The sequence below is a fragment of the Scomber japonicus genome, chromosome 9 (assembly GCF_027409825.1).
Source record: "Scomber japonicus isolate fScoJap1 chromosome 9, fScoJap1.pri, whole genome shotgun sequence".
In the NCBI taxonomy this organism is placed as follows: Eukaryota; Metazoa; Chordata; class Actinopteri; order Scombriformes; family Scombridae; genus Scomber; species Scomber japonicus.
In genome coordinates this window covers 33,882,281-33,904,585 of record NC_070586.1, presented here as the reverse complement: position 1 = coordinate 33,904,585, position 22,305 = coordinate 33,882,281, and the positions used below count along the sequence as shown (strand labels likewise).

General features: G+C 39.0%; 1 protein-coding gene across 1 annotated transcript in view; it reads left to right on the top strand.

Moving 5' to 3' along the window:
• unc5db (unc-5 netrin receptor Db) overlaps positions 1 to 22,305 on the top strand; it is a 151,522-nt gene that overhangs the window by 6,654 nt on the left and 122,563 nt on the right. The window contains exon 2 of the mRNA XM_053325599.1: positions 14,402 to 14,617. Coding sequence (XP_053181574.1) covers positions 14,402 to 14,617 — 216 coding nt within the window. The remainder of the gene's footprint in view (positions 1 to 14,401; positions 14,618 to 22,305) is intronic.

The following is a 22,305-nucleotide window of genomic DNA, read 5'->3' as shown; positions in this document are numbered from 1 at the left end:
CACTGTTGATCTGATGTGGATGTAGCAACTACAAATTAAATCAGCCATTTGGTTTCATTTGTGCTGCTGCACAGAACATGACATAAAAATGTGTCACTGCCCAAATACTTTGTGTCTGTTTTTTTTGCCCTTTGCAGATAAAGCATAAAATCTACCTTCTCTGAAACACATTTGAAGCCTTTGATTATCGTGTCACTAAGAGAAATTACCAGAGGCAAATTAATTTCACGACAAAACGCTCTTCAAATGTCTCGGCTCATCAAACAGAGGACATCAGAGCGTAAAATGAATTCCATTTGTTTTATACCATGACACAACAAAATGTGCTCTTTTAAAGCTTTGAGGTGTCTTAAGAATCAAACAACCTGACGACTCCTCTATCTACGCCCTTCTATCTCAGGTTCTGTTATGCCGCTGGATTAAATTTTAATCTGATGAGCCTGTGATAGCCTGCATAAAAGCAAGGTTAGCTCAGCTACAAGACAATCCATGGTGGTGATAGATTTATTAGTAATATGTAAATCAGTGTCATCAGTATTTCCGGCAACAGTGCTGCTACAGTGGCTTGAAGTCTAATAAAGGCAGGATTGATTCAGCAGTATTGAGAGGATTAGGACAGAAGACTCCTCATGTTTATACATGAGACCCAAATGTAATGCTGATGAGCCCGCGGCTCACTGGTAAAACCATCGGCATCCATTATGACTGCTAACAATGCTAACAAGCCATTTCTCAGTGAACTGTAATGCTAATAGAGAAACTTTTTTAGCTCTTTTTTTTAGGGGCAAGCACCTGGGGAAATAAAGTAACATGCCAAACTGCATTGTATATACAGCGGTAATCATCTTTTGAGAGTGCAATTGTTTCTCTGTGGATATTAGTTACACGCTGCAGCAATTTGTTGGCAAAATAAGTAAGGTGGGTTTTTTTTAGTTTTTTGTTTTCTTGCAGCTTAGCAGGGTTGGCACTAATTCTGCCTTTCAGTCACAGAGATTCTTTTTTTTCTAATGTCCTAATCAACACCTAACTGAGCTGCTGATGCCAACAGTATCTCTAGCAGCTGCACAGAGCGATGGAGCCTGCTCACAGAGGATGATTGAAATGGCTTATAGACTGAAGACAACACCTGGAAGCACGTCAACAGGGGGAAATGTTTTCTCCTTGTCTCATGCAAAACACAGAACACATTCAACAGTCTGTGATCTTCCAGGCTTTCACAGGTTTTCGCCTGTGAATGTGTTGACGTGGAAAATACGCTGAGCTGGAATAAAAGCTGACAGGGGGTGTTGACAGGTAGAATATGTGGAGATTCAGAGATTGTCTACATTCCTGGTTTGAATGTAGCTCAAACTGGTCCAGGATCCTCTCTTACTTGACTAATTGTGTTGTTTTCTGGTCTTTTTTTTTTCAAATATTGATGGTTAATATTGAGGCTGGTTGAACATTTCCAGCAAGTGACAGTTGACTGTTAATGGCCTAGTTAATGGTAGACCACTCTAGCTTTCAGGAAAATTGCGAATGTCCACTTACCACTGTAAAAATGCTGCACAATCAGCTTCAGTAAATCTGCTCTCAAAGATCTTGGTCTTTTCAAACAAAGTGTTTATTCAGCAGTGACTGCAGTCAGGTGTTCTCTTCTTACAGGGACACTTTTTTATTTTACTGTTAGTCTCATTACCTTTTTTTCTCTATTCAGTTCCAACTGGGAGATGGATTAACAATGGAATTCAAATTCCCCCTCCACTCAAAAATGTTTTTTTCTTCTTATTAATCTACTTGGATGTTCAAGCTTCACTGTACAAACTGGTGTATGTGCAGAATTTGACACTGGAAGGCTGTTTTCACGTTTATCTGCTGAATGTGGAAATTTTCTTTAGGCTAACTGAAAATCTGACTTTAAAAGTGCAGACCTCTGAGGATCACAACTAGCCTGGAGCTAATCGTGGTCAGGAACATAATGAATTGACTTTTTAGTGAAGAAGGAGACATCCTGTGTCCAGCAGTTAAACATCTGAAAAGAACAATATTAGCATATTGATTTATTGTGGACTTTTTAATGAGGATGGAGGAGTAGATGATGTTTAAAGGATTATAAAGTGGTAATTGGAAGAAAAAAACGTTATTGTTCCAAGCATTTTTTATGTTTTAATACATGGATATAAGGGATCTTGTTCTTGTACGATCAACACAGTACCTTAAATATCCAGCCTGTCCTCACAAATAAAACCCCCAAAGATATGGGTCTAAAATTCAGAACCAAAAAAATATTGTATAGTTATGTTTCTGCCATCTAGTGGCTGTAGTTATTATGACTTGGAGAAGTGACGCAGTTCAGATGATGTCACTATAGAATCAGTTTATAAGATGATTATGGCTTTGTCAGGAGGAAGTACGTTAGGTGGAAAGCTACACAGACAGTGGACTTTGAAGATAGTGGACTTCCCGCTGTTTCCACTGTTCACGTCCAGTTTCCAATCACGACTGTCTTTTTTTTTTTAAGCGTAATGTTGTGGTCTATACTGTTGCCATGATGGTGAACATTTTGTAACTCTAAGGTATAAACTCTAAGTATAAACCATGTTTTTAACCCAATTTTAACCCAAATTATGATATTTCTCTAACCCTTACACAGTGTTGTCAGAATTTTGGAAAGTGCTTTATGGGTTATTTGTGGCCTTATTGTTGCTAGGCTAGCAAGTTTCTTCAAGTCCATTTCAATTGCAGTCAGTCACTCCTTTATAAAGTACAGTTCAACCTATTTGAGTCCGCTTGTGTTACATGTTTTTCTGCCATGGAGGAAATTCATTCCTAACGAGTAAAAATGAGTCGAAAGCTTCTCCAGACATCTTTACTGCAAAAACAAACCAGGAACCAAATCATCTGTCAGGCAGCCAAAGGACTGGTGATCACAGATGACAAGAAATTTAAACTGTCAGAGAAAATCATTGTGACCCGAGAACTTGACAGGAGAGAGTGTGACTGATAGAAAAGCTACACAATTATGAGATTTGGGTGCTACTTTTGTGGAAATATTACATGATTTACAGTGTGTCCCCAAGGCAGCCACACATTTCACCATTCTTTGTTTAAGAGCAGTTGAGATTGACACTTATATGACAATACCTGGTCCATCTTAAAGGTCAGTCCACTTTAAGTGATCCTGGTCAGGTTTGGCTCACTTCTGAGCTAACCACCTTCACTTTTTCAGCAGTTGGGGAAACAATAGACGAGACATTTCTTGGTCTTGAGAAGCTTCAGCTTTTATTAACTGACACACTTTACTGTACATTTACTGCCAGATTGAAAACGTACTGCTAACCTTTTCGTCTACTCCACTCACATTCACCGTCACCTTTCTGCCACTCACTCAACCACACACTCGCTGCACACACACACATTATGCACTGCCCTATTCCTTAGAGGAACTATGCTACCAAGGGTTTCCCAGGCAACGTCAAAGAAAATGACTTGGGTTTCGGAACAGCGCTGCAGAGAGGCTTTCAAACGCTACCAATTTCAGAATCAATGTAGTTTTAGAATTGTTGTTGGTTCATGTTGACCTGGTGTTGAACAGGCCTGTACAGTTATAGGGAAACACTGATTTACTTTTCCTAATCAGTGTTGCCTAGTATTTGGGCCAATCTCTTAGATTTCCCTACTGTGTGATTTGTTGATCTGGAATTGATTAGGCCATGTTACAAGACTACTTGACTCCTGAAAAACATGAGAATCAACATCACTGCTGCATAAAGTAAGTTTGATCATTTATAAAGCACAAGGTATAAATGATCACCCAATTCTGTGTTAAACCTTTTTAGCCTATGTCATTCCAACTCAATACCACAAATATTATTTGGGAAATTATGGTCGATAGGCCTTTTTGAAATTACCTAATTTTTGAGTTAAGGCCTGTTGTCCTTGAGGGTCAAATTTGACCTGAGGACAACAAGAAGGTTAACACACAGTAAGATGGTCTGAATGCATAAAGAAATATGATGTAGTCTACAGTCAACTTAAAGTAAAGGTAATTTATTTATCAGTTATTTGTCTTCTTTGTCCTCAACTTTAATCTGGAGCTTAGACACCCTGAAACATTTTGAGACTGCAACTAATGATGGAGTGGTCTACGAACTGTCCAAAAATAGTGAAAGATACAGACATAGACACAATGTCCTAAAGCCCAAGGTGACATCTTTAAAATGATTGTTTTGTCCGACCCCACGGTCCGGAACCCAAAGATACTCAGTTTGCTATCACGTAAGGCAAAGACAAGCAGAATAACATTTGTACTTTTAATCTTGTGTGTGCTTTGTCCTCAGGGGAAAATGGTCGTAATTCATTTTATGTGTGTCAGTGGGTAGGATACCAGTCAGTGGCTGATTACACAGTAGAGTAGAAAGTCAAGCATTTATCGATTTTAGGGTGTGTAAAAGTTGCTGTAAACCAATGAACAGAGTCACGTTTCATGCTTGTTTTTGGAGGGTCATTGAAGAACGGTTGGTGGCAGCCAATATTGACCCATCAGTCCATAAGTTGTTACTCTAACATCACATCTTATATATAATATAAAGGAAAACATCCCACTTGAAAGCCAAACAGAAGCAGGATATTTGAGCAACGGAAACATGGGGATGTGTTTCCCTCTCTCTCTCTCTCTCTCTCTCTCTCTCTCTCTCTCTCTCTCTCTCTCTCCCTCCCTGTTGCCCTTTCTGGGAAGTGCACAAGCCTGTCAATAACTGTCAGAGGCTGTCTCAGTCAATCAGGCCTGTAAGGCTGCTTGGGCCTCTGGTGTAACAGGAGGATCTAACAGAAACAACCTATAACTGACACAGCTCCAGATCTATGCTCTGTAATCACTGGGGAGCCCACCTCTCAAACTGCAGCCCCGCTAGCTGCCTGAAAGTGGACACATGTGCCGTGTAATTGCTTTTCATACCATTCAACCTTTTAAAATTGATTACAGACCATGTAAGAGGCTTTACCGGGGAGCGTACAGGGAGGGGGTGGGGGGATGGAGCAAGAATATTGCTTGACAATGTCATGTTACAAAATGTGTATCTGTAAACAATGTGGCTCCTCTTTCATGAAGTGAGGCTGCACACATTGAGTCATCATCCGCAAAAGGTCCAATCCCTCCCTGAGCCTGTGTTTGACGGACCACCCAGCACATGAAAAAAAAAGGAAAATCTCTCACTGCTCTAAGAGTTATTTTCTTCTCAATTACTCAGTGAGAGCAGCTGCTTTGCTCTGCTGTCCTTGTGCAAGTGTGCCTGCTGCTGTACATAAATATGTCCTGTTTGTATCCACACACATATGCCTGCATGTGTGTGTTTTCACTCGGACTGGATAGGTTTGTGTTTGCTTTTGACAAAATTATAATGAAATGATAATGGACCAAATAGTGAAGATTGATGATCCTCATTTTGAAAAGGGTTATTATTATTATTTCTACAGTCATCAAGGTTTCTAGCAAGAGTGTTCCAGGTAGAATATCAAGGTTTCCCAAAACTGAGATATGACTTTATTCAGGCATCTTAAACCATGATATGATGCGCATATGCTCAATACCCAATGTGGATACTCCAAAAATCTGATCAAAACTAGGAAACTTGTGCAAATATAAATGCACTTAATAAGTTTAAAAAATATGTCATGAAGTGTGGCGGTGTAACTTCGGAAACTCAAGTCTCAAACGTTGCCAATTCCCACATGTACTTGAATGCAGCAGTTTAGTTTTTTCCCTCCCTACAACTGATTATGCAATGATATGTAAATGTAACCAAATTCAGGAATTACTGTGCCTATATGTCAAGCAAGACATTCCTAGTGGAATAAACTGAAACTAGAGGATGCCTGCAAAGTAGGAAAAGTATCTAAAAATATGTGTAATGCTTCAGAAAGTAGTTGGCACAGAGTATACACAGCGAATCTGCTGGTCCTTAGAGGTTTTCAATCTGATTTAACTGAGAGTTCATGTTAAGGTTAGCATGAGAGTGAATGTCAGAGAATTTACCCACCAGTAATCACAAATGGGGTTGCGTGTGTTTTGGTGTGTGTTTTCACCAGAGCGTCTGTCCTCTCAGTGTCTCCAGCACCTATATACTAGGGTTCACTCAGCGGTCTCCCTGTCCTGCAGTATGCAGAGCCATTCCTGCATTTTTGTTCAGCCACTCTTTTCTCCTTCAGTGTCAAGGATTAGTCTGACATCTCCTGACTCTCTGCCTTTCAAATGACGAGGACTCCTGCTGAAAAACTGAGAGGGTGCTCACCATGTTAAAGCCCAATACTCACACTGCTGACGCTCCTCATCCTTGCCCTCCGCCTATCTCAGCTCCTGTAAAAAAAAAAAATCCATGAGAAGTCCCCAGTGATCTTGGTGGATGTGAGAGGAAGAATGTGTGGTTTTAAAGGACTTTGGCTGTGGAGTGGCTGTGTGAAATAGTAATGTCCAACTCAGTCAAGAAGCACGGCGAGGAGAAGCGCATAGTGCTGTCAGCTTGATCTTTTAGGAACCCTTCTCTCCCAGTGTCCATTTCAAGTTTTTCAGAGGGCTGATGCTGAGGCAAGCTGTCAAACTAATGGCAAGAAAGGATTGTATTTTTGATCCACCCCAGTGCCAGTTAATACACCAGTGACCTTTTTTGACATCATTAACCTTTGAAAGGGATGGTTTCCAAATCACATTGGCTTGACTTCTTGCCCAGTCGCCTTTTACCCACCAAAGTCGTTTTTAGAAATCGGAAGCACCTTTCTGTGTAATAATTTGCAAAGCTTAAATCTGCTTTTTGAAACCATTCTAATCCCCATTGTCCTGGTTTAACACTTCTAAAACATGCAGAAATGCAAAAAACTTAAGTCTTACCTTGTTAGTGGTGGTACAAGAAGATCTGATTATCAAGCCTATAACCCTAACCCTGACCCTAATCCTGACCCTAACCCTAACCCACTTCTCTGTTCTAAATGCTAACATTAAATGTTGACATGCTGATAATAAGCAGGTAATGGCCCTTATGATGGACCCTAATGTTTTTGGTGAACTCCTGACCTATCATTGTTAACACCACCATCAGGCCAAAATCTCAGAGCATTCATAATCCTAAGAGGACAATCTCTTTCCATTTTGGACCTGACTTTAACCATGATTTTATGAATTTTGAACATCTGAGACAAAACGTTTCCCCTAAATCCAACAGTGTGTGGGTTGTCTAGTTTGAGCTGTCCCAAAGGCTACAACAGGTTGTCAAAAATGTTTCATTTCATTGTAGCTAAAAAACAAGATGACGTTGTAGCTAGAGCACCTTGAGTCTGGTCTGGTCAGTATCCATTAAGAGTGCTACAAGAAACTCTGGCAGGTATTCACACCAGCCACCAATCTCATAATCAGTACACCTTGTCGGAGATTAGTTGTGTAGGTTGCCACACTGACATGACAACACAGTTTGAGGAGTTTGAACACAAACTGACTGTAGTGTGAGTAGTACAGAAGCTCACATTTTTAAATGCCTTGTCATTTCCAATAGGCTTCAAAAGGGTGAATTCTGGGAGATACCAAGAATACCTTTGCTCCAGCACCGCTTTCAGAACATACTTTACCAAATCAGGTTCTTTATAGTTCCACACCTATGTATTGTGGGTTGTAAAGGGCATTGAAGCCTTAAGGGAGCACAAACAGAGCTTGTTTGTTAAAGAAAAGGTTTAGCAGTCAATATTCCACAAGTCCAAAGCTGATCTTTGAACGCTCCATGACTGCACACGCTGTCATTAAAGCCTGTTCTATCTCAACCCTTATTGCCCTGGCATGATTCTAAAGGGCCGTTGATTTGAATCTGTTTTTTTGTTCTACATGGTCCCCTGGCTCCGAGGCATTGTCAGCCAGCCTGAGTCGACAGCACAGCCACCATGTCGCTTGTGTCCCTGTATGCAGAGTGATACCCAGGGCATTTATCAGCTGCAGGTCCACTGCACTCAGCTTCATGTTAAGTCAGGTGGAAACCTGTGACTGGCAGCAGATAGGGTGAGGGAGCGTTTTAGAGGCAGTGTTAAAATTAACCAGCGTAATGAGGAAATAAGTGACTTATTGGCGCCGCAGTCATTTCCTTCATTAAGGTTGATATTTATGAGCATCCATCACGAGTGGAGCAGCCAAACGCTACAGCTCCAGGTTTATGGAGCGTGGATTGTCACCTTGTTCCAATTATCTCCTACCTTTGAATGTGCTGAATGTTGAAACATTAAGAGAAAAGGACATGGCACATCATTAGTTAGTGTGCAATGTGGGAAAAAAGAAAAAGAAAAAGAGGCTTCTCTGGGCTCGCCAACGTCGCACTATTTTTATTCATCATAAGAGCAATTAGCTGATTAGGGTACGGATGCTCACTGGCGAGGAAGGTGCTGGATGGAGGAGGATTACATGCCCTAACCATTAAATGTGTTAGTACTTTAAATTGTGTTGAAGCAGTGTTTCTTTTTGCTTGAACAATTTCAATTTTATGAGCAAAGCTTCTATATGAATTTGTGAAAGCAGTAAAAGCTGTTTTCATGAGCCGCAGTCAGAACTGCAATTTATGCCTGTGACTCTGACATTCATTAACATTAAAGGCAAAATATAAAGATTTTTTTTGCCAAAGAAAAATTCTCCATCAGAATGACTGCTGAATATACAGTAATCCTCTGAGGTTTGAAAGTCTTAAGTGTAATGGTAGAAATTAACATATGAATCTAATCTTTTTTTAAAGCTTGTCAGAGCAGAGATTCACAATAGTCTCAAAGCTTTTAAATTCATTTAAAACAGCTGATTTTCTTATAGAAGCGTTACACAGGGCATCCGTTTGTACACAGGACACAGCATGAGTGAAAATGCTTTAGGCTTCATGTTTTTACATATATGCATGGATGACAAAATGAATAAAAACAACATGGATCGCCACAAGCAGCTGGAACTCGTCTTACCACGTCTTCCAAAAGATATTCTATCTGGAGTTTTGATGATTGTGGTGAGAACTGTCATATTCCAAAATCCTCCATATGTGTTCAACTGGAAACCTTGCACCTTCATCTCAATCAATTTCCTATTTTGAAACTGAAATCAAAAGATGAAAAATGTAGCTTTTAAAAAAATTATTAATGTTTGTAGCAACATTTTACAAATGGAAACTGAGGCGTTTGCCATTCAATTTTTGTCTTGGAAATAAGAATCTGTGTTGTTACCTTTTTAAAAGATTTTTATAACATGGAGTCAAATGTGAAAAATTAAGTTTGAATTTCTACAAAATGCAAAACTGGTGTGATTTGAAATGATCTTTGTTATCAAATGAATATAGCATTTATAATATAATTAATGAACTAGCAGCAGGTCAGGGTCAAAAAATCCATGTCAGCAAAAAGGGTGTATTTCACATCCCCAGCTTAATGCTTAGTGCACACACACCAACCACACACACAGTGAAATAGTATCAGGTTTGTTAATCAAGTGTAATTAATTGATTCCTATATAATCTCTTCTTTGCATCACTGGTTAGATAACACAACCCAAATAAAAGGTAGAGTCCTTGATAAGCTCTGATTATTCATTTGGCTACAGATTGCGTTACTGTTAACAGCTTAGTGGATGTGATATAGTAATAGAGGATGTGTGATCATTTTACAGCCAATTCATGCTGGAGCTGGAAAAGTTCAGCATTTGAGAAATTACATGTGTGTGAGCAGGCTATTAAGTTGGATAAAATAGTCAGGATAGTATTCCAAATATTGTAGTCAGACCACTGTTGTCTCACACTTTCTATGCTTATGTGTTGGACACAGACTATGTCTGACCAAACTGTCAATGTTATAGCTGTTGATAATGATGTTGAAGGTCTCCTTAGCAAGAAAAATTAAACTTGTGAGTGAAAAAACAGAATTGTGAGCCTTTTTCTACAAATGTAAAGTCAGAAAATGCTTTATCCTTTTTTTTTTCAAATTGAGAGAAGCTTGGTTTTCATTTTCCATTTTTTCGGTTTCAGAATAATACTACTACCCCGTTAAACAAAGTGATGCTGTTGTGTCAATCACCTGATGACCCCTGACATTTATTTTGATGAAGTGAAAATAATATACCTAAATGAACAGCATTTATATGGTTTCATAATGAGTCTCAACACACACACACACACACACACACACACACACACACACACACACACACACACACACACACACACACACACACACATTGACCTATCTGACCATCAGGAGCAAGTTAAGGTTCTGTGGTCTACCTCTAGGACTCTTCATCATGTGGACTAATTGGAGACTATACCTGCTGTATAAGGCTGGGTGACATTATCTAACCCTAACCCTAACTATTGAACCCCCCCCCCCCCCCCCCCCCCCCGAACTCCGAACACACACTCATTCTCTCACTCTCTCTCTCTCTCTCTCTCTCTCTCTCTCTCTCTCTCTCACACACACACACACTGGGACTAAGCACAATGTATATATGTCACTGTATCTTATGTGCAATGACAATAAAGTATCTATCTATCCAGATACCTTAAAATGATAGTCTGCTTCTGTTCCCCACATAGACAATGATGACTCCCTACAAAATACAATAGAAAAGCATTAAATGTAGCTAAGTGTATTTAATGTACAAGTTAAAGCAGATTACAGATGACATGACCTGAAGCAGAACAGTGGAATAAAGTGGAATAAAATTAAAGCATTGCCAGGTTACTTGTCTGTGTCAAAAGGTTATAACCCTCTTAATCCACTGAGGCGTTTTCAGCACTTTAGTTAAAATATATAACAAAAAAAAGCACAAAAAAGACAGGGACCACTGTGTGATTGTTATTTTCTTGGCTGCTTTTGTAATCAACCACCAAATGATCCTCCTTTTAAATGTAGATTTAATGCTCGTTGTTCTGTAGAAATTGCATTATAGTAATAGTAGCCATTATTTATCCACATCACTAATGAGAAATGTTCACTTATATATTTATATGTTAGTGGAAACAGACAAATCTTCATATCTGCTTGTTAGAAGATAATGTGTTCTAATGGGCTGGTGTAAAGGGCCGTCTGGTTTTTTTGTGCGCTCAGCGAGAACATCGTTGCTCTTTTTTGGGGAACGCCTCCGAAGTTTGCAGGAGATGCAGCACAATGTTCTTTTTCTGAAATAGCTCTCCCAACACATACTGTATGAGTCGACACGGCTCAGGTCTCACCAGGTTAGACCACACAACATTCTTTGAAAATCCAACAATTTGAGAATAATAATTACCTGCCTGGTGTCACAATAAAACTGCTTCAAGGAAGAAAAAAAAGATGAAGAAACAGGCTCTATTTGATGCAGAGGATGTGTCATTTATAGAGCAAAGAGCTGAGATGAAGACAGCGTCGTTGTCTGCGGTAGTCTGTGTGACGGCTTGCCTCCACATGTGGTGATATGTGGACAAAGAAAGACTTCCTTCACTCTGAGAACTCTGGCTCAAATTGCAGTGCTGCCTGTAATTTTCAAACATTAGGAAATCATCACCACATTGATTTCTTCCCAGCATATTTTTTTGTCGTTTTTTTTTTTTATGCGGTGTATGAATATGTGATCGGCTTTGAATGTAGTAAAACATCATGGGCACAAGCAGTGTTGGAGAGAAATGAAAAATCAGATGTGCACTGGCCTGAGTACATCTGCACAAATAAGAGTAATTAAATTATTTTCACACATAACCCCCCCCCCCAACCCCCACTTACACACACCCCCACCAACCCCCACCCCCCATACATTGGTCCAAACTCCATCATCTACTTTCATCTCTCTCATCAACCACCTAAAAGCAGGAAGAAGTCATCTAATCTTCCTTCTGCTTGTAGGACTGTTTTCTATGTGTCAGTGATTATGGATAAATTACTGGTGCTGAGCGTTCTTTCATGTTTCTCATTACAAAGTCATGCCTGTACGTTTAATCTGTGTCTGATTTGCGGCACTTGTCAGCCACATTACCGTATATCCCTGTTCATTTAACATAACATGTAACTTAAAGCCAACTAATGGAGGATTTCATCTGAGTCCTATGAATACTTTGACTAGTATTTAATAGTAAATAACATACATTTTAGCTTCTATAGGTCAGAATACTGGATCTTACATTCCCCATGATGCAACTGAGTAGCATCTTTTGTTAGACCCTCCATGCCTCATAACTGGCCACATCTTTTAAGCTCTTGCTATTATTATAACAGAAAGGCCTAAAGTGAAAACCAGTTTCAGAGCCACAGAAGATAGATGACTGTTTCACAGGCTGAGCAGTATTTCACATGATGAACTGATGTTAAATATCAGAAACAATCATTTAAAAAAAAACTTCGTTCAAAAAACAATGGACAAAAATCCATCCCATAATACCTAATTGGATCCATTTGCACGATTAAAAAAATGGAATTTGTACATACAATGACAGGAGGTCCAGATGAAAATGAAGTTTTTCCTTGTACTGTAAAGCCCAGTGGTTCTCAAACTTTTTAACATCACAGACCCCTAAGCTGACACAAATTAGACCACAGACCCTGATTTGATGACCTTTTTGTCCCAGGCTCCTCCATCAGATAGGATTTTTGCTTTTTTGGTCATGAGTTGGTCTAACTCATGACCGACATAGTCAGACATTCTGTCATTCTGTTACTTATGGAATTAAAGTGAAAATTAATTATTCCCCTTATTGCTGCCCCTCCCCCCCCCCCTGCAACCCTCTCAAGGACTCCTAGTGTTCCCCAAACATCACTTTGAGAACCACTGGTATAGATAACAGTTATTGGATTGTTTTAATATGAAAGAAATATGAGCCAACATTTAATTTCACAATGAGTTTGTTATGATTTCTAAGTAGATGTATTTTTTTATTTGATGCTTGATGGATATTAGAGATCCTGACACAGCTATAATGAGTGAGTTCCACTGATTATATCTATGTGTTTCAATATGATTTGGAGGAGTAGTAGTATGATTATAATGGTATGTTTATGGTACATTGTGTTACTTGTGTATTGGGGGAAAAACCCTAAAACAAATGTATGCCGTTCTTACTGCAAAAAAATAAGTTTATGCATTAAAATACCATGTAAATAGCTTTTTAAATACACTTCATTGTGTTTTTTGCACTCATTTAGTTACATCAAAATAAAAAGAACACATTCAGTGAAAAACATCAACATTACTACTAATAATAATAATGAAGGAGTTTATCTGCAAACCTTTGTTGCAGCGCTTTTACTGCCTTCATTATTCCAGGAAGTGTTGAGCACAAAGGGAACGGGGTGAAATAGTGCTTTGAATAGCTAAAGGAAGCTTGTGCAGCAGCAATATGATAAAGACATCTAGATGTCCTACAGTAGGTAATGTCAGCATATTATTCTTGTTCATTCAGCGTCCTCCCTGCCCGGATTTGTTTTATGTGTGGCCTCTCTTTACACCTGCATCCATTCATTTACCCATTTAACAAGGACAACATTGATTGAGAGAGGTGGTGAGAGGGCCGATTCGATTTCAGGCGACAGAATTGGATTTGATGGTCAGGCATAATAGCTTTCATGGGCTTTTACGACACTGAATAGCTTAGCTGGAGCTGCCTTGATGGGACTGAGGTATAATTCTGAGAAGGATCCCGGGGATGGCAAAAGCACAAACATCCTGTTCCTTATTGTGCCAGCCTGCTGAACTCTCTCTCTCTTTACTCAAAGGAAACAAGCTCAGGATGCCATGTAAACCGAGAGCTACCTTCAAACTAAAAAAAAAAATCATACGCCCCACGCCTCACAAGGGGGTCACAATCTCACGGTCTCACAGATCGGTGTTTTCCGAAATTTGCGCTTAGATCGATGAGCTGCCACCACGAACAGTAGATGTGTGAACTGCACAGGGGGGCTTGCCAGACTGAATGTAGAGGGGCTAACCTGCTGTGAGTGGTTGTTGTTAAAGACGGTGGCACATTGGTGGCGAGCCTTGCAGCTGAGATAAGATGCATTCACAGACTCCACAGCCAAATGGCTAATCAGTCACCTCCTATTTCTCTCTCCACTTGGTCCACTCTGGTTCCATTCATCGGCAAATTGCTCAGAAGACGACCGTTTTTGGAAGGATGGAGGAAGAATGGTGCTCTGTGTATACTTCGCCTTTCTAGAATAATTTAGCTCTTGTTAGATGGGGAGTTGAAAACATCGTCCACTTTGCAATTATGTTAAATTTGCAAACAGATGCCATTATACTGTTGTTAGTAAAACAAAAAGCACAACTTTTCCTGCTTAATTGCGTATCCAAATGAAAACTCAAAAGCTTGCTATTGTTTCTGTTCGAGAAGCTGTTCTGATCTGTCATTCCACCTAGAGGAGACATTTAGAACCATGAAGTAACCCAGGTGTTGTTTTGCAGGTGCCACAGGGGACTCTCAGCCAGAAGCCCTACCCTCTGTGCAGGGAACCCTGCCGCACTTCATCCAGGAGCCGGAGGACGCCTACATCGTCAAGAGCAATCCCATTAAGCTGCGTTGTCGAGCCGCGCCGGCCTTACAGATCTTCTTCAAATGCAACGGGGAGTGGGTGCACCAGAACGAGCACATCTCCCAAGAGTATAAGGATCTCAACACCGGTAAGAGATAGAGCTTTGTGATCTTATTGTAGCTGGTGATTGCACTGGGTGGAATAACTTTTGGGTTAAAATAAACTTGGCCTTTGAGAAATGGAAACGCAACCTTGAGATAGTAAAGCAGTGCCTTCAGCTGGGTGTTTTCAGAAAGCCTTTAAACAGCAAAGCCCTTAAAGTCAAACATTTCTAGTAGGAAGGAAAGGATACAGTCCACTTCTCTCTGAAAGTGAATTCAAATCTTAAGGATTTCTCTTATGTTCATTACTAAATGCTCAGAAGTCAAAGTTAGAGTTCAGAAAAAAAAAGATGTGATGCCTAACAAGAGCACACTTTAGTGAAAGTCTAAAATCATGGTACCGATGGTAATATTCGTCCAAGTGAATCAGACTGGTTTAAAGCCCCTTAAAACTTTCTGATCTCACAAGCAAAAGTTTTTATCTTTCAAAAGTTAAAATAGTTACTTTTCGATTGTTAGACTCGTGCTTCATTATGACTGCTTGGTTCTGTTTTTATCAGTTTAATTGACAGTGCTGGCAACATAAGTACACAACCTCAAAACTGTCATAACATTTTGATTCAATTGCTGCTCAATCCTGATTTCTTCACAGGTAATATGTGACATTATATATTCTTTACAAACAAGAGGAAAAAAGAACAAGGACGAAGCACAAATATAGAAATCTCTCATGTGAAATAACAATATATAGAAAATAAGTTTTCAAGGCTTTTTTAATAAAAGTTTTTCCAGCTGATTTAAATCTATAAACTAAAGAATAACAACATAAGTTGAAGCTCAAATGTCTAAATTTGATTTGAGTGAAGCTCTTCAAACACTTACTTTGGCCACAAATGAGGCGATTGTTTCCTCTCAGTGGTGGCTCATGAAAGCATATTATTAAAGGAATACTTTGTGATTTTTTGAAGTGGAGTGGCATGAGGACATGAGGTAATCAGTATATTAGCTGCAGTAGATTTGGGTAAGCAGACTGGAGGACTGTACTGTTGTAGACGGGGACAGCAGTAAAATGTGTTTTACTAAAAGATCAATGGCTGCTGCAACACTTTCTGACCCAAACAACTGATCTGAGAGGTGTAATACAATGCACCTCTTTCATAGAAATACGGAAGTTGTCCAGTTGATAGAATGTAATGCCACAGAAAGTGAAAATATTCTAAATATAGCATAGATTGAAACTGATATTGATTTTTTGATGTGGGCCTTTATTTAGGTGGCTCAAATATATGTTGCTGATGGCTCTGTCTACAACAGTACATTACTCAGCTTCCATAATTCTCCAAACTGGGAGGCTGCTGACCCAAATCCACTGCAGGTGATACACTGACTATGTATAATCACCTCATACAGTACAACCCCCACTTAAAAAAATACAAGTATGCCTTTAAAAAGGGGTATTAATGCAATCATGAAAACAAGCAATGATTTAGACTGGACAGCGTGAATTGGGGCAAAGGCTCAGTAACTCAGCTGGAGTGAAAATGTGCGATTATTCAGAGTAGTTGGATTTAAGAGTGCAGAGATACGGAAGTAGAAGGCAAAGGGTAAAAATTTGGAGCTCACAGTGTCTTAGCTGTCACACACACTGTCCTTGGCTATTGTCACAGCAAACGTCAGCACTGCCAGAGAAGTACACACTGCAAAAACTACACCATGGTCAAAAGCAGATGAATATTCACTTGATGTTTTTACAGCTTGTACAGTTTGATAGAGCTTTGTATCAGAGTGACATTGATAAAAAAAAAAAAACCTTATGTCACTGTACACGTATGCTGTAAAAGACCATACTGATGAAATGTACTTATTATATTATATTATATTATATTATACATTTATTATTATGTCAGCTTTAAGATACATATAGTTCACATACACCATGTTTTCATAGGATAAGACATATTGCTATACACCTAGCAGCCAGTTATTTTAAATTTAGAAAGTGTCCTCTAAAATAAAAAGTTAATGATGTTACATGAGTTTCAGAACTTTAAATGACTGTTGAGAAAATGAAAGAGAAAAACAGTAGGTTGCAGGTTTGTCTATATCACAGATCAACTGCTCACTAGAAGACACTGAGGAAACAATTCTCTATTCCTTCTCTGGTGAGAAGCTTTAATTAGATCTTCGACAACACTGTTTCCTCTGTTAACACAGACTCCTACCAACAAGGTGAGAAATTAGATTTTGTATTAGCAGCAATATGCAATAAGATGTGTTATTCAGTGACTCGTATCTTCCAATCAAACACAGAATTAAAGCCTTTGGCCTTTAAAACACTTTCAGAAGTTTTCATTCTTTCAGTTGAATATACAGAAAAGATGTTTTTTTTCTTGTGCATTAATGTAGCGCCTCACTGCATGTAGGTGGTTTCAGTCCTGACCGAGGCTACTTAGACTGAGCTTTAATAAGAATATCAGTGTGGCCTCAGATGGTTTAAGCCTAAAAGCCAACAAATGCAGAGCGGCTTCAGTAATCGTAGCTGGGTCCAGCAATATGTGCAGTATGTGCTTATTTTAAGCTGCTTGCAGTGCTGGATGAAGGGGTACCACATCAGCACAATTTCAGTTAGTTTCACATGAGTCGTCATTCACACACTCAAATGTGAAAAAAAACAACCCAATTTTCAAAAGCTTCTCTGGGATTGACAACGATAGTTCCTCCCTGACCAAAGCTAAATAGTTTGATTTGATCGGTCAGTTGTTAAATAACTTTTTTTTAACTGAATTCAAGGGCAGATACCTTTAGAGTTCATTACCGTGGAGTAGATGTCATGGGTCATCCTACCTTCAAGAGCTTCCCCTGAAAGAATTTCATTAGTGTCAGTGGAAGATGGAAAGTTTCATTTAAATTCTGAGAGGGGAAACCTTTGATTTGGCACTGAAATGGAAAAACTTGACACTGACACATTTAATTAGTACTGGTTTGCAAGTCAAAAGCACATTTTGGTCAAATTCTAAAATCATGGTACCAATAGGTATTTGTCAAAGTGCTCACCTCTGGTTTAAAGCCCCTTAAAACTTTATTTATGCTTTCACATATTAAAGTTTAACTGTTTAACATCTGAATACACTCTCTATCACCAAAACTGTGTGGGTATGATTTGAGCATATTTGATTGACCGAGCTGGAACATGAGCAAAAAAACCCATGACTGTCATAACATTTTGATTCAGTCTGACTGGCACATAGAAATATGATAATACTTTTTTTTCTAGCTGAGTTCTGCCCACTTCAGAAAGAAACAGACATCTCTCACTTTATCAGAAAATATGTTTGAAAAATGTCTTATCAGCCTTCATGGTAAGAAGCTGATTAATTTAATAGGTTTTTAGGGTTTTTACTAAAACAAAACTCTTGATGGGAGCTCTCTGATTGAACACATTAAGTTCAGTGTAGTCATCACAAGGATTTTTACTCAGTCTGTGAAAGCAATTGTACAATGTCCAAGATGTCAATAATTAATCACAATAATTAAGTTATCAACTTATCGTACAAAAACGTAATTATCACCATCATCATGTCTATATATGGACTTATCGTATAATACATGGACATGACCTTGATCATTTTTGACTTAGGTATTGCCACACTTCACATTAGCAGCTAAGAGGCTATTCATGTCACATTGGCTAAACAAGTAGTGTCCTCCATTCCTCACTGTGTACGTCCTGAGTGGAGACTGTAGAAGAATTAAAGGTAAATAACTCTGTCCCCAACCCTAACCAACAAACCAACACAACCATCTGTTTTTACAGAAGCGTAGCGCTCACTCACCCCTGCATTATTATGCTTATATAGCGCCTTTCTAGTCTTTACAATCATTTAAAGCGCTTTACATTACACTGATGGCAGGGGCTACAACGCAGGGGGAATTTAACCATTCATTCTCATTCATACACCGTTGGCGCAGCAACAGGAGCAATTTGGGGTTAAGTATCTTGCCCAAGGACACATTGACATGAGGAGCCGGGAATCTAACTGCCAATCTTCCAATTGGAGGACGACCGCTCTACCTCCTGAGCCACAGTCGCCCACACGTATGGATACATCTAGCATTACATTAATGCAACTTGCATGCATATTAAGTATTGAACTATCATACAAATCAAACTAAATGTAAGTTGAAAACACGATACATTAACTTAATAACAACACACCAAAATACAGATGCCACACCATGATTGATAACCTGTGAAAGACTGAAGAACAAAGATTGTCTTCTGTTTCCACTGCAGAACAACTAAACTGTTGCAGTAATAGTTTTGGCCAATGAGCCATTGTTGGATGTTTACCTTTTTCAAAATAAAGGACCAAAACATAATTTTCTACTTTTTTTTTCTCCTGTTCCGAAATTGTACCAAACCATGACCCCAAGAAAACAAGATGGACACCAAACTGTGAGTTTTGTGTACCGTTACACCCCTATGAAAATCTGGACATGTGGGCTTTGAAAGAAGTAAGGTAAAGGGTCTGATAGAAGACCCTTTTCAGTCGCATCATGACAAAGTAGGATCCAGTACTTTTGGAGTTTAACGACTAAAAGTCCAGATATCTCTCTTCCTCTGCTGCTTCAATTTTGACAAATTTTTCGTAAGTGCAATCCTAAATCACTTGAGTACCCTTTTAAACTTTGTTTTACCGATTAATAGAGACCTTCCACAACAAGCCAGCATCGCTTGAATATTACTTTCCCTCTCTTTATTTGTCTCAGCAGAGCACCTGCTTTATTGGCCTGTTGTTCCTCTTATTAGGCATATTAAATGTTATGCTGTGTGAATTAAAGGGTTTTTAGAAGCCTCAGTAAACCCAATTCAGTTCCAAATGTTGTTACAGTGCTTTTAGTGATGATTTATAAGCCTAAATTGTGCTTCCTTTTGTAATTCTTTATTCAGTGAGTTTAAGCCCCAGTTGCACTCTGTTTATGTTTTGTTTTCATGTTCAGAAAATTAAATTGAGTCTGTGCTACATAATTGTACATTTGGACTATGACTCACTTAGGAGATATGTGGACCCTCAGGAAACCTTAACATACTGTGTGAATACTGTTCCAACATGGTCTACAGCCAATACATGTACAACCCATACTTGAATTCTGGTTCATGTTTTGATATGAAGTGTGAGGGAAGCAGTGGTGTGCCATACCAATTAAGTACCATTAGTTTTGTCAGGTGGAATCGTGCTGATTAGAGGACCTGACTGATGCCTCCTGAAGGGATTTTTTGGGAAACAACAAAGCCAATGTGACACCTAGGCTTGAATGCTCTGTGATTACAGGCAGTGAGAAAGCTGTCTTTCTTGTATTCATGAAGGTCCCTCCACAGGAAAGAGGCTTTAATTGCTTCTGGAAGTTCATTATAGTGTGATTGCTGTGCTGTGACGTTGTGAGCTTGATAATGGCAAAATGAAATTTGGAACTTCAGTTGTTGGCTGTTTTGTGTACAGAGGAAAAGTACAAGGGAAAGTTCACTTGATGATATACGCCAACGCACTTCACATGTCACATCAACATCCAGCAGGAGGCAAGCTAATCAGTGGATTTGACAAAGAGTTTTGAGACACTGTATCAAGAGTCTGCTTTGCCTCAAGACCACAACTGATGCGTTAACAAACCAAATGTAAACAGGACATTTCAGTCTTCAGAATTAAAATGAGTAAACTTTAAAATATGTCAAAACTGTGTAACTTTTTAAAACAAATAACACAGTCTTCCTCTTTCAAATATTGAATTCATAAATAGTAAAACACATCCTCTCAATTAAAGACATTCAGAGGTTTTGCTGAACTGTCATACTTAGTCTAGTATGAGTACTATTAGTCTTAGTCCAGTGACCAGTCGCCATGGTAATCAGTAAGTCCTTTTGCTAATTTTCTGACCCTTCTCTTGTGCAACTGTCACACTATATTTAAGTTTGTTCTAGATAAACATTTCATGTGTTTTAACAAGCAATTTGTAGCTTTAAGAAATGCCCGAAATCTAATAGGGATTTGTAATCACACTAATTCCAGAGTGTAGATAGAGTTGTTTATTTTAAAAACTAAAATTCATTTTTAATGGGTTTTTTCAGTCAACAAATGTGAGTCCTCTAGCTCTGCTTTGGACTATCTGCTATAAATGCTCCACTTTGTTCACTCGCTTGTCACCAACTTTGTCAATTTGCTGTTTTTTGCTCAGGTAGTATAAAGTAGGTTTGTTTGAGCTGAAGACAGCTGCCTGCTGTGGGCAGAAATGCTGCCACAGAGAACTAATTAGAACAGTGACAGTGAACAAAAACAGTAGAGTTACAGACTATGGTCATGTTCCCACCACAGTACCATCTCAGCTAGACTTCACTCTACTCTCTTTTGGTACCAGGTACTTTTCTGGATTTCATTTTCCACTATAGATATTACCCACTCATTGAGATTGGTAGGGATGACTGTCACTGATTGGTCAAACACACACAACACAGCTACATCAACGTGTGTGCCACTTCATTCATAAACATGGAAACACTCTAGTATTGATTTAGGACTAGTTAAGGGCAATGGGAGGACATTTCTCTTTGTTTGATATTGTTAAAAGTAAAGTTAGGCTTTGTTGTCAGCTTCCAGACTTGTTTTAAAAAAGTACCAGGTACTATCTACAACTGTTGCCCGATGGAAAACCAAACAGGTCAGTAAAGATGAGTGAATCCATAACATGCAGTGAAAAAGTGGCTAAAGTAATCAAAACACAATGCTGAAAGATGCAAAAAAATATCTGTAGAGTGATGTGTAATAGCAGAGTCTGGTAATCATTTTCTGTGGGTTCATGACTATCTGACACTCCTTCCACATTACACATAATCAATGAATCCATTGTCATGATAAAATGATAGATTTGTGCAGCCTTAAAAAAGCACTATATCACTGTTTTTTCAACAATATTTTATCAGGTTTCAGACACAGTCTAGAATGTCACAACGTAAACATCACCAGCTTTATAGACAAGTCAGTCTGTCTGGTTCTTACATGGTTTTGACAATAGCGAACACAAAGCAGATGTACTTAATAATCTGATTATGTCCAAATCCACTAAGGCATTAATCTGAATTACTGACATGAAGCTGGTTCTATTAATATTCCTGTTTCCATGCTACAGAAGATAATGTGATTAATGGCTGCATTGCTAACATACAGATAGCAAAAGTGTCTAGAGGAGACAGACAGCAGTAAAGATGGTAATTTAAAAGGAGTTAAACAGGTTAGCGGACCAGCAGCACATCAGGGGACTCTTGAAACAGACCCAGTCAAGATCCACTTAAGAGAGGGAGGTGTACACTGAGTCAGAAGAGTCCCTCTAGCACGTCTTGCTAAAGTCCAAACTGAGTTGCAGGAGCAGGGCATGATAGAGAAAGTGATGCATCCTACAGACTGAAATGAGGAAACAAAAGAAAGAGGTATCAACTACCCTAACCCTAACAACAGAGACATTGGCCAAGCTGTCAGGTTCCATGGTCTTCATGTCTCTGGATACAGCTTCAGGCTTTTAGCAGATACCACCATGAATGTCAAGTCAAGTCAAATTTATTTACACATTTAAAAACAGCAGTTGACCACAGTGCTGTACAACACAGTAAAAGCATGCAGACTTGTGTAACAGACAAAAATGTTTTAAGACGGGATTTAAAAACAGGCAGTGTCAGGGCCAGTCTAAC